The sequence below is a fragment of the Orycteropus afer genome, unplaced genomic scaffold (assembly GCF_000298275.1).
Source record: "Orycteropus afer afer isolate SDZICR_OR568_19922 unplaced genomic scaffold, OryAfe1.0 scaffold00048, whole genome shotgun sequence".
Classification (NCBI taxonomy): domain Eukaryota; kingdom Metazoa; phylum Chordata; class Mammalia; order Tubulidentata; family Orycteropodidae; genus Orycteropus; species Orycteropus afer.
This window is the reverse complement of record NW_006921635.1, coordinates 6,094,345-6,107,666: the sequence shown is the minus strand read 5'-3', so window position 1 is coordinate 6,107,666 and position 13,322 is coordinate 6,094,345. Positions and strand designations below refer to the sequence as shown.

Sequence of the window (13,322 nt, the reverse complement as noted above, 5' to 3'; positions counted from 1 at the left end):
CTGAATAAAACCATAAAATATTTTTTTATTTTCAGATGTGTTCAGTAAATGTAAAGGTGACCTCTTAGAAGTTAAAGATGGTAACTTGAAAACACACCCTACTCTCTTAGAAAATCTTGTCTTCTTTGTTGAGGTATGTTTTTGTTCTCTTCATTGTATATAGGGTTTATTTTTCAAAAAAGAACAGGTGATAGGCACCATATACCTGTAATTTAATGCCCCCCCCCTTGTGAATTAAAAATCAATTTAAATCATTCTCTGAAGGAATTCCTTCAAAGGATAACAAGATTTCATTGATAAAGTTTAGGTAAAACCCACTGCCTTTGAGTTGATTCTGATTCCTTGAGACCCCCAGTTGATTTCCAAGGCTGTAAATCTTTACAGGAGTAGATTGCCTCATTTTCCTCCTATGGAGCAGCTGGTGGGTTTGAACCACTGACCTTCTGGTTAGCAGCTAGATATCTTACTGTGTTTGGTAAAGCTTGTAACTTGCTTTACTCCTCTCTTAAGTGTCCCCAGTTTTATTCAAAATCTAGCTGTCTTTTCTCTTCCGTCTCCTTTCTAATTCAATTCTTTATTATGTATTTTAAATTCATGCCTTCATCTTCTATTCACGTGTCATTCCTTGTTGTTAGTCACTAATTCCCATGCGTCCAGGAGGAGAGTCCAGGAGCTGACGTAGCCAACCACCCCCCTTGGTTTCAGCTAGAGAGGAGAGTAGGCTAATCCAGTTTCCTTCCCAGCCTTTCTGTCACATATTTGTTTACATTGCTTTTCTTGCTAATCTGTTAAGCTTCCTGAAGGCAGCATACTCTGTTCAGGTGACTGGTATGTTGTAAATGACCAACAGATAATTAATATATGAATGAATGAGTGAATAAGTAAAAATTGCACATGTATGTACATACATACACTGCAGTATAGAAGAAGACATGTAGACAGTTAACTAAATAAAAAGCAAGATATGTGCTGACAACGGGGAAGGTTTCTCCATCTACACGGAAGGCAAAGTTTGTAGCCGAGACAGTGTCTTACCTGGCTGGACAGGTGGTGGGGACAGGTGGCTCCAAGCACTTGTACTTTCCCTGCTCATGACTCGAAGTCAGACATGCTCCATGGATTCCTTTTCTGGGCACTGGTATTTTTGAAACCAAGATCTGGGTGCTAGGTGTGTTTGTTGCTATAGGGGCTTCCTTGCTTACAGGTCATTTCCGTGACTAGAGCTATGACGTTTATTTATACACAAACACACACACTCACGAATTCTTACTCATACTTCCAGTTTCAACCCAACATCACATATTATAATGGACCTTTGGATTGCATGTTTAGGAAGTTGGACTTTTCCCTGAGTGAAAAGGGTATTCAGGCTCCCTACTTCCTACAGGAAAGCAGCAGGAAACAAGTTCAGTAGAGAATGGATTTAGAGCTGATGGAGCCAGAAGAAAGGATAAAGATTTAGGCTTTCTCAGTTCTGAGCAGGAGATTAAGGAAGGCCTGCAGCAGTGTGACAGTTGTGGAAGTGGGAGAATGGAGGATGGATTTGGAGGAGAAATTGACAGGATTTACATTGAACTGAAGACATTTTTGTGTTTGATACATTGCCTTTAATTGTTCAGAAGTATCTCTAACGTAATCCTTATTGACAAATTTACACTTTGCCCCCTTCAGACAATTTCGATTGTCCTTTGGGTGTCCAGTTACTGTGAGAGTGTCTTGAGACCATACAAGTTAAATTTGCAGAAGAAGAAAAAGAAGAAAAAAGAAACCAGCATTGTCATGGTAATAATAGAAAAGCTCAAGGAACAGCCTGGCAGCTATTGCTTTTCTTTTCATGTTTTCCTGAACGTTGTAAGAGCCCTTCAGATCCTAGTGCCCATCTCCAGCTTTCCCTCCCCCTCCCCAGCTTATTCTTTCTTTTTTCAATTGAGGAAGTGTGTGCTAGATTTCTTCATTGTAAGGGTCTTCCCTCTGTAATTAATAAGTAATCTATGGGGTGATGCTTTAAGACTGAATATACTATTCCAGCCTTACACCCATTGGTTTTAGCCTCCATTGAATCCTTGTTACATGCATGGCTCTAAAGTGGTGACTTTCCAGTTCTGGCCTCTGTTGATTAGTCGCCATTGTTCTATAAAATAGAGCTTCCCCAACCCCTTTCCTTTATGTTTATATTTTTTGAATGTGTAAGTATATATGTGTATATATATTTTGATGTCACTGTTTGCATATTTGAGTATCACTATGGACTTATTTTCTGAAATTCACTTTATTATAATTCTTTTTCTTCTGGGTGCTCAAATTGTCCCAAATTTGGCCAGTGGGAGCCACTTAAAGCTGGTTCCTGTTTTTTAACATGTCCTTATCAGCTTTTGGGCCCTTAACTTTCTAGAACAACCAAAATGCTCCAAGTATTTGTACTTTCCCTGCTCATGACTCGAAGTCAGACATGCTCCATGGATTCCTTTTCTGGGCAGTGGTATTTTTGAAACCAAGATCTGGGTGCTAGGTGTGTTTGTTGCTATCAGGGCTTCCTTGCTTACAGGTCATTTCCGTGGCGAGAGCTATGACATTTATTTACACACAAACACACACACTCACAAATTCTTACTCATACTTCCAGTTTCAACCCAACATCACAGAGTTCTTCCCTTCTCCTCCTTCCCTTCTCCGTGTTCATAGCTTAATTTTCTCATAATGAGCACCCTGATGTCCAAAAACGTTCATATATTTTTACTCATTTGCTATTTTTTTTTTTTGAAACAATAAATACTAAATAGTTTTGGAATTACTCTATTAGTTCTACCATTAGTTCCTATAATAAACTGACTAAACTTAAATTTCTTTTTTACTGTTATTCTCAGAGTACATTCTAGTGAATATACTGTGGCGTATACTGTGTATATTCTGTGTAATGTACGTGAACTTCTTGTTGCTAGCCATAAGTAATTCTGTAGCATGAAATTGGCATAGCTTGTGATATAAGCACAGGAAAAATGTTTGATGGTCTTTCAACCTTTTTTTTTACTACTCTTTTTTCCCAGCCACCTGTCTTTACCAGTTTCCAAGACTATGTTACTAGGCTTCAGACTTTAATTTCCAATGTTGTGGATCATATTAAAGGGCTTGAAACCCATCTAATTGCACTTAAACTTGAAGAACTTATTTTAGAAGATACTGCTTTCTCACCGGTAAGATATTGTATGCTATCAGCAATAAGTTATATATAGACACTCAGATGTTCTTATCTTTATCACAAGGATAAGTTAATTTTCAGTTCCCTCATTCTCTCCTTATAGGAGTTATAATTGGATGTACTTGGCAGTAGTTTTTGTTGTTGGTGGTGGTGGTCTGTCCCCATTTCTCTACATTTTGGGGGTTTTTGTTTTACTGAGAAAACTAATGGCAACATGATGAATTGGTGGGAGTAGGAATAGTACTGTCCCTATTTTGAACACCAGAGGACACTAACCATACTTTCAAGACACAGGGTAAAGCAGACGTGTTCAGTGTGAAGTTTGGATATAGCCAGTTAAGCTGTATATTCAGCTGTTTTCCTACTTATATTAGAATAAATTCAGACTTTAGTGATGATGAGGACTGGTTGATGGATTATTTAAATTTTTTTAAAAAAGAATTGTGATTTGGGTGAAAGTTCATAGAGAAAATTCATTGGGTTATTTAAGTTTTTAATATTTTTTCTTTTTTTAGGTGTTGCATTGTTTTGAAAAAGTAAAATGTGCACATAGATTAAAAACACTTTTTGACAAGTAAAGAAAGAATACACGATGAGATGTCTCCCTTCCGTCCCAATCCCAGTCCCCTAGTCCACTTTCCAAGAAGGAGCCATTGTCACCAGTGGTTTCTGGTGCATCTTGCAGAGTGAGATAATCCACATATAAGCCTGTTTCTCCCTGCTGCCCATCCTATATGCTAAACACATTGTTTTATTTCTTGCTTTTTGCACTTACTGTCTCAGGGATTATTACATATGAGTACTTACCCACCTTATTCTTTCTAACAGCTTTATAGTATTTCATTGCACACAGAATATATGTTCATTACAAGAACATTAGAAAGTAGAGAATAGCACCTCCCTGTCCCCATCCCCAGTCAGTCTTATCCCACCATCCAGAAAGATGGGGCTGTGTATTAATGTCATGTGCCTCTTAGAAATTTCACAAGTAACTTAGAAAATCATTGATTAAAAAGTTGTTCATTGGTGATACAAAGTAGAACTCTTAGACCACCTATCAGAACAGATTCCCAAACAGCTGTCTCACCAACCCCACCACATAGTTGAGTTTTCTGCTTCATGGAGAAAATAGAGCCCAGCAGACAGGAAGATTTTGCTCTCAGTTTTCTTTTCTTCCAACTCTAAATTAGCCTTTACCTATCCTTCTTCCTCTTCAAGGCTGTATTCATAACCCTTCCTGGCCCTTTCTATCTCCCCAGCTCTCCTGTTCTGTATTCCTGCATCATTTTGAACCTGCCTTTAACCTTTTTGACTTCCTACCATGTGGGTACTCAGTAAAGGGCTACTAATTGAATGCTTGAGAAATAAGTACATCCTAGGATTCCTGCCTTCTGCCTCCCACATGCACCACACTTTGAAATGGAAAGATGCTAGCTCATCTTGTTGGAACATTTTTACCTAAAAAGAAATCTGGTATTCTTAGAGCTTCTAGGATTTAAATATTGCCTGAAGACTTCTTAAAACTGCAACCTAGTTTAGCTTTTAGCTTAACTAGTTAAAAAAAAAAAAAAAAAGGTCTGTGTTGAGCATTAGGTTTTTTGAAGAACTGTCTGTATGGGATCAAATTGACAACAGCAACTCGAAAGATTAGTTAGGAACCTTGGGGGGCACTGAGTTTATGTGAATTGGAAAGGAATGTCTGAGGAAAGGAGGGTGAGAATGCTTGGCCAACGTGAAGAATACAGTCAGTATCATGGAATTGTACACATAGAAACTGTTGGATTCATGTATGTTTTGCTGTGTATATTCTCAACAACAAAATAAAGAAGATTTAAAGGAAACAAAAAGAAATCTGGTAATTTGTAGTTAGTAGATTTGGAGCTGTTTAGCCTTTTTACTCTTTAGATCAAACCCAAACTCTTTTAGCACTCCAAGCCCCCATCTCCTTTTGTAAATATTATAGAGAAACAAAAACTCAATATTATAATACCTAAAAACCACAAGAAAGGGAGTCTTAAAAATCACAAGCTTGAACAGACATCTCATTGCTCCATGTAGTTGGTCTTTGCTGGGGACCTTGGGGGATTTTCAGTAAGTTGATACTGACTGAGCTCATTCCTGTTGAGTGTTGGGCTGAATGGGAATATAGTGAGGATTAGTGCATTTTCACCAGACAGACAGGAATGGAGGGAAGGGATCTGAAGCAGAGGGAGGTACAAAAGCACAGAGGTAGGAATATGAATTGTATGGGTGACTGTGAGTCAGTCACAGAGCCAGAGTGAGTGGAATGTGGAAGGATGGTCAGGAATGAGGGTATAGAACTGTTGTTGAGACAAGTGAGCAATGAAAGTTACAAGATCTGTCTGCCTACTCCAATCATGGGTAAGATATTCTCCTTTTGAGCATGTGAGAGGTTATCCTCCACTTTGTACCACTCTGTGGTATTATTATTAAATAATATATATTATTACGAAATAATATTATGAAACAATATTACGAGAATAATGATTTTCCTGTTACTGTATTATAAACAGCCCTGGCTTTACCATTGACTTGACTTTGGGAAAGTCACTTAACATATCTGGGCCTCAGTTTCTCTGTCTGCAGAATAGGGATCATAGGGATACTCCATAGCATTATAGTGAGATGAAATCGGGCAGTCACTGTATTGTTAGTTGATGTGGAGCCAGCTTGGACACGTGGTGACCCCATATACAAGAACGAAACATTGCCCATTCCTACACCATCTTCACAACTGTGGCTGTGCTTGACTCCATCGTTGCAGCCACTGTTTGAGTGTCTTTGAACCTAGGGGGCTCATCTTCCAGCATTATGTTGTTGTTAGAGGCCATTGAGTCGTGTCCAACTCATAGCGACCCTCTCCGGTACTACATTGGACTTTATTTTGTTGTGCCAAGGCTTTCTTCCTAGTTTGTCTGGAAGTGCTTCAGAAACCTGTTCACCACTGGTGACCCTGCTGGTATTTGACTTATCAGTGACATAGCTTCCAAATCTAGCAACACCAAGCCACCACAGTATGACAAACTGAGAAATGAGTGGAGGAAGTAAAGCAATAATTGACCTTATATTGACTACTTTTCGTGGTCATGAACAGCACCAGCCACCAAAGAATACAGAATCTAGATAGTGTTGGGTCCTTGTCTTTTGGGTAAAACAAAATCTCACTTGCCTTCAATTCCGTTTCCATTAGGTTCGTCCTTTTTTTCTTGCTACACTTGAAGCATTGTGAAGGTGGCCTTTGACTACCCCTTTGACCCAGGTTCCCTTTCCTCTTCACTGGAGGGATCCCCTGAATTTCATTATATGCCAAGACCTTTCTCTGAGCACTTATATTCAGAGAGAAAACAGAGAGTAGTATTTTGTACTTTTTAAAAAGTTGATGGTACATTCTTACTCTGTAGCTGGGCTGTGTTTTTATCTTACATTCCAGGGGCCTGATCACCCTTGTTCTCTTCAACAGTTGTATAGTGTTCAAAATGGGAGCACACATTTAGCCGTTGGACACTGTAGGCTGCTGCTGTGTGACTGCTTCTACACGCAGCGCTTCCCGCAGTGTATCTGCACCCTTTCCATGCACATACTATTGGCCAGAGAACAGCTCTCCGGCAGGTGGGGTTTTGGGTCATCAGATGTGCTTACTTGCTTTCTCCCTGCAGCCCTGGCCTTTGGGACGCTGCCAACTTCAGGGCAACTGAACCAGCTCCCAGCTAATACCTTCTATGTCTGAATACACCATCTCCTTTATTTTCATGGTGTCTACCACAGACCTAATGTGGCAGTAAATACTTAACTCACATATCTGAATAGGCAGCAAAGCTTTGGTCTTTTTTTTTTTTTTCAATTGTATGGCCTCTTGAATCCATGGACTTTGTCAATATGGAAGGACACTTGCCAATATTCTAACTGGAGAAAATGAACTTGATAAATTTGGTAACTTTAATAAATGGCTGTGATTAGTGTCCAAATAAGCAATAAATCTCTGCTTTCTATTCTGATAAAAACTAGTAATAGTAAACTCCTCTCCCCATTTTTTAATGAAAACTAGAGATCAGTAGTTTTGTTCTGCTGTACGTAGGGTCACTGTGAGTTGGAGCTGACTCAGTGGCACCTAACAACAAGAGATTGTAAATCGGAGTTTTTCTACTTCATATAACAGAACAAAGCTTCATATAACAAAGCTTACTTGGAAGACTAATGATGCTAAAGAGACAGAGTCAGGTTGAAAAATCACATGGAATAATACACATCAGTGTGATGAGCCCTCAAGCCTTCTTTGCATTTTATGAAACTGAAAGTAACTATTCTGAATGAGTTTGTAATGGGACCAAACCAAACCCATTGCCATTGACTTGATTCTGACCCACAATGACCCTCATGTTGTTGTTGTTATGTGCCGTCGAGTTGGATCTGACTCATAGCGACCCCTCCTTGGGTTTCCGAGGCAGTATCATTGTGGAAGTAGATTGTCCCATCTTCCTTCCGAGGAATGGCTGGTGGGTTTGAACCGCCAGCCTTCTGGTTAGCAGTCAAGTGCCTTAGGCATAGGGTTTCCAAAGTGGTAAATCTTTACGGAAACAGACTGCGTCATCTTTATTGTAGGGAGTGGTTGGTGGGTTCAGAATGAGACCAAAAATAATGGTAATTTTAACTTTTAACTGAAGAACTGTAATATGTGGGAATAATTTCTGAGCATGAGTTCTTCTGTCTCTTTTGTAGGAAGAAAGAAAATTTTCAAAGACTGTGCAAGGGAAAGTACAAAACAGTTACCTGCACTCACTTCTGGAAATTGGGGAGCTGCTGAAAAAAAGACTTGAGACCACAAAGAAAATAAAAATGTAAGAAATTTTGATGCATAGGCACTGATGACCCCACAGCAGAGGACATCGTCGTCCCAGTTAGAAGCCACATCTGGTTGACCATCATTTTAATCCAGAACTTCCTCATAGATTGCATGAAGGACTTTGATCGTGAATTGATTTTTTTTTAGGTATTAAATACATGCAACTGATTAAATTATTGTATATAAATCAGAAACAGAACCCTCCTGTGGGTTTGACCACTTTTTATAAATGTTCATCTACATATGGCAGCCACCAGAGAACCCCACTTTTCTTTTTCCTTCTCATCACCAGAAACATCTGGAGGTGGGTGGCCCTATAAAAGCAGCAATAGAAATTAAGCATACAGCATCAGCCTTAGAGCAGCTGAATGGCCTTTCCATTAGAGGAGTGGGAGGTTGGGTCTGGCCCTCAAGCTTGAGGAAACAAAGAAAGCAGGACGTAGAGGGGACCATGACTGGTAGCAGGCTCTTTCCACAGGAACAAGTTAGTTTTGAAGCTTCCCTCAGCTGCTTGGCTCCCTCAGAGCCCAAGGCAGGCACACAAAGGGCCTCAGGTGAGATTAGGCATAAGTGCACCACTCAGACAGCTGAAGGCTCTCATTTCCTGGCTTGATAGCCCTGGTAGCAAACATCCCTGTCCGGTCTCCTGCGGGAGGTAAAGCAGGGACAGGATTGCCAGATAGGCTTCTGTTAACCTGTACTGCTCAGAGGAGAAAGCAGTGCAGGCCACTTTGCAGCCACTGAGGACCAGCCTGCTGTCATTCATCCTTTTGGGAAAGATGGGAATCACTGTTTTTTTTTTTTTTTTTTTTTAAAGAAGAGAGGCGTACATGATTTACACAGGCAAGTATACTGACTTCATTGGTTTGTTGAGTCACATGCTGAAATTGATTCATGAATTATATATGTATGTACATATATATGTATGTATGTATATACATATATGTTTATGTTTTCACACACTTGAAAATTAAGATTTAGTACTTTAGTGTTTTTAAGTAAGGGGTTTGGGATGGAAGGAGTGTATACTATGGACTTAGGTTTTGAGTTTTGAGTTTTGAGTTTGCAAAAGAAATACCATCCTATGGATTTGAGGCTCAGTCTCCTTTCTTCAAACTTGAGAATTACACCAGGGTGGTATTTACTGTGTTCACTTAGAAGTGGCTACGAGTAGTTTCAGGGGTTGGCCTGAGAGAGAAGGTATAAAGTGCTCTTGAAATGTTACACGGTTTGTACAGTTGCTTTTGTTACTCTGCTGTTTGAATCCTTCTTTCCATTTTTGGTTTTCTTACCCAAATTTTGATTAAAGTACTTCCATAAGAGCCAAGAAATGGATTGGATTTGAGGAGGATATTCAAGCATCTGATGGAGAATTGGTCTTGAAGACATTAAAAGTCCTTCCCAGCTCACTGTTCCAGTGAGATGTGATACTTCTTTGAAAAGCAACCAAAAGAGAGCTTGGAAATCTCTGTATGGAAAGCAATTGTATCTTGTCCCCTCATCTTGACTTTCTTAAGATTCAGTTTGATATGGTGATGAATTAACATTTCCAAGGAAATTTTTAAAATATTCAAAATAAGACTTGTTGGAAGTCCTAGTTCATCAAGCAATTAATACATATTTTTGCTGTTAACTGGTAGCCACAGCTGTCACAGATCCCATTCCAAACGGAAGAGCTGTCTGGAACAAGATGAATTGAAAATTCTAATTGATTCTGAATAGAATTTAAATAGCAACGTATCATCTGATAAACTATGGCCTATTTAGATGGAACTTCGTGTGTATGGGTTTGTGTGTGTGTGATCGTCTGGGTATGGCATGTATTCTTGAAAGGATGTTTCTCTGAAATATATCCCAAAAAGTACTGTACATAGAGATATTCTCTGAAACAAGTTGACATGATCAATCTAGCATGTGTGTGCTCAGTAGGCTGGCGTTGGTCCTCAGGGACAGTGCGTGACTCCGGTGATCTACCTAACCAGTCTCTTGCCTGTTGGCATCTGGGACCTCTACTGGTTTTAATGACAAATAATGTTACGTCAAGGTATGCTTCCTTTGTTACTTGCTGATTTTCCTACTAAATGTAGCATTTCAATTAGATCCAACCTCTTACATTTTTGAGATAATTGTAAAAAAAAATTGAAATTATGCAGAAATGGCCAATATCTTTTATTGATCTGTTCTTTTGGAAACTGTCATGCACTATAAATTGTGTACAGTTAAAAAAAAAAAAAATATATATATATATATATATATATATTCTTACATGAGTAAAAAGCACCCTCTCCCAGCAATCGTATGTCATTGGTCTTTGAAGATAATTCCCAAATAACCCATTGCCGCTGCTGCTGCTTTTTTTTTTTTTTTCCCCCCCTTTTGGTTTGTGTGGGTTTTTTTGTTTGTGTGATAAATTGATATTTAAAAAAAAATGCAGAAAAAACACGACTACTGTTTACAGACTGAAAAATTGCTTTTTATACTACTGAGATCCTAAGTTAAAATTCTCCAGAGCAAATATTTGGTTTTAGATCATTTATCTGATGTGGATAAAAGGTAGAGAAATTTTTCAGTGTTCTCCACATAATGGAAAATGTACAAATGCCTAGCTGTGTTGCTCATCAATTCTGTATATTTTCATAATTTTAATTCTTCAAAATTGCATTATATTTTGCAATCACTATGTTCAAGTTGAATTTGTCTTTCATTTTAACTTTTAATATAAAAAGGGGTTTCAATGTATCTATGGCCTTGTTACTGAAACTCTTCCTAAGTATTTGATGTGATTTATTAATATGGGAAGTATATATTCTTCCTTCTTCAGGATTAAGTGAAGCTTAAACTGGATGGGTTAATTTATATAAACAGTTTTCATTTTGCGTTGGCATTTCTGCCTGGTTCATTTATATTCCAATTCTTAGAAGCCGCAACCTTCTAAATGGCATCATTCATCTCAATTTTGTATTGAGATGTAGTGGTGTAGTAAGTTATTAGGTACTGTTGTTGGTTCTGACTCATAGCGACCCCATGTACAACAGAACAAAACGCCTGGTCCTGCACCATCCCCAGAGCCATTGCCATGTGAGAGCCCACTGTTGCAACACTGTGTCAGTTCTTGTTGAGGGTCTTCTGTTTTTCTACTGATCCTCTGCCAAGCACGAGATCCTTCTCCAGGTTATGAGACACAATATGGTTATATATGCAGCAAAATTTTATTAATGTGAATTTTTTTATTCCAAGTTCACCATTATTGTTTCAAAGTCATCCCTTGCGGACTGGCATTCATTACGTGATTATGTATTGAGCGTTAATTGTGTAAGATCTCTGATGATAGAATAAATGAAACCCTATACCCTAGTTGGTGGCAGAGAGGTAGGGGATAGATGATAAAAGTATTGGTTTTCACTGAGTCCTGTGTTTAAGAAAGTAAAGAAAGGTAGGGGATAGATGATAAAAGTATTGGTTCTCATTGAGTCCTGTGTTTAAGAAAGTGTGTGACAATGTGCCTGTTGTTGGGTACCTTTGATTCCAACTCATAGCAACCCCATGTGACAGCAGAACTGCTTCATAAGGTTTGCTAGCCTGTAATCGTTATGGGAGCAGATGGCCAGGTCTTTCTCCCATGGAGGCACTGGGTGGGTTTGAACAACCAACTGTTTGCTTGAGTGTTTAACCACTGTGCCATGAGAGCTCCATAGAGTATTCCTAGAGGGTCACTTTACACTTGGTTGTAAGCTCGCTCAGGTGTTGCCATCTGACCTAAAGGCTGTGGAGTCAGCCATGGACAAAACAAAGCAAATGCAAAGGCCCCAAGCAGGACACTGCTGAGCATGTTCTAGCTAGTGACAACAGGCTCCAGTGGCCAAGACATACTGAACGGAGGAAGTGTAACGGGGAGTGGCCTGGTCAGCACCTTGAAGCCAGAGGCCAGAATGAGATTTTAGTCTAAATTCAATGGGAAGTTACTAGAGGATTCCGGGCAGGCTGATGACACAGACCATCCAAGGGTACTTGAAATCCACAGGCCGAGAGTCAGAATTTACTCAGCAAGAGAGTCAAAGAGCTGTCTGGTTTTCCTCTGCCAGGTTCCTTTCTCCTGTCTTACCAAATCCTCTTATCTAAGCGCTGGAGAAAGCCGTTTTTGCCTGCTTCGTCAGTTGCAAATTAACTCCATCTCAACATTGTTTGACAACTCCCTGCAGTTCCTGATTTTAATCAGAAGATCAGATCTTCCTGTTTCTGGTTTTCAGATGGCATCACTGCCTTGATGCAGACATGTATTTCACAGTGATGGGTGAGTGGTGGCCATGCTCCCACAAGCCAAATTCTCCTTATAAAAATGATGGGTAGAACAGAACAGAGAGTTCAGAAGCAGGTCCATACATATCTTAATTTATGTCAAAGGCAAGGGAAAAAAAAAGATTGTTGGGGTTCCCATAGCATTGTGAAGAGCACAGAACTTTCCTGAAAGCTCCAGCTTCCATACTGGGTTAGGACCAGAAAATGTACTGCTTTACATATAAGAGGGCAGTAGTTACTGCAGATAGGGCTACCCAGGTGTCCCTCGGGTAAGTGTGGGATCCAGGTCTGCAGAAGACTTAAGCATCCACAGGAAGAACTAAAATCTAGGTCTTCTCACACAATCTTGATGGCCACGTTCAAATTCCCACAGTCTATCCTGGTTCTTTATTGACTAGTCAATCTCCCTGATGCTATTCCATCTCCAACATTTTTTGTGTGGAACCAGTTATCACAGACTATTTGTAGTTCCACCACTTTGTCATGTTCTGGTGGCTTGTGTGTTGCTGTCCTGCTGGAAAGCCATGGCAGCAGTCTGTCGATACCAGCAGCAGTCACTCATGGTAAACAGATACTAGCAGAGCTTCCAGACCAAGGCACACCAGCAAGAAAGGCCTGACAATGTACTTCTGAAAATTAGATAATGCGAACCCTATGGAGCACAGATGTCCAACATAGTGATGAAAGACGAGCCCCCTACACTGGAAGGCACTGAACAATGGCTGCAACATACAGACTCAAGCATGCCAACGATCATGACCAGGCAGTGTTTCATTCTGTTGGACACGGTGTCACCATGCAATCAGAGCTGACTGGATGGAAACTAACATTATCTGTTCATTAAAATTTCACCTGACACCATTTAATTTTCAAGTTCCTGGATCATGTTGGATCGCATCTCCTTTGCTTCAGGTTATCTGGAAATTCCCTTAAAATTTACGTTCTTGTTCACTTCCAGAAGTCAGTCCA

The 13,322-nt window shown here is 39.6% G+C and overlaps 1 protein-coding gene across 1 annotated transcript in view; it reads left to right on the top strand.

The window, feature by feature from the left end:
* NAA25 (N-alpha-acetyltransferase 25, NatB auxiliary subunit) overlaps positions 1-8,056 on the top strand; it is an 85,496-nt gene extending 77,440 nt beyond the window's left edge. Inside the window, exons 21-24 of the mRNA XM_007938179.2 lie at positions 36-133; positions 1,672-1,782; positions 3,045-3,191; positions 7,934-8,056. Coding sequence (XP_007936370.1) covers positions 36-133; positions 1,672-1,782; positions 3,045-3,191; positions 7,934-8,056 — 479 coding nt within the window. The remainder of the gene's footprint in view (positions 1-35; positions 134-1,671; positions 1,783-3,044; positions 3,192-7,933) is intronic.
* Positions 8,057-13,322: the final 5,266 nt, after the last annotated feature.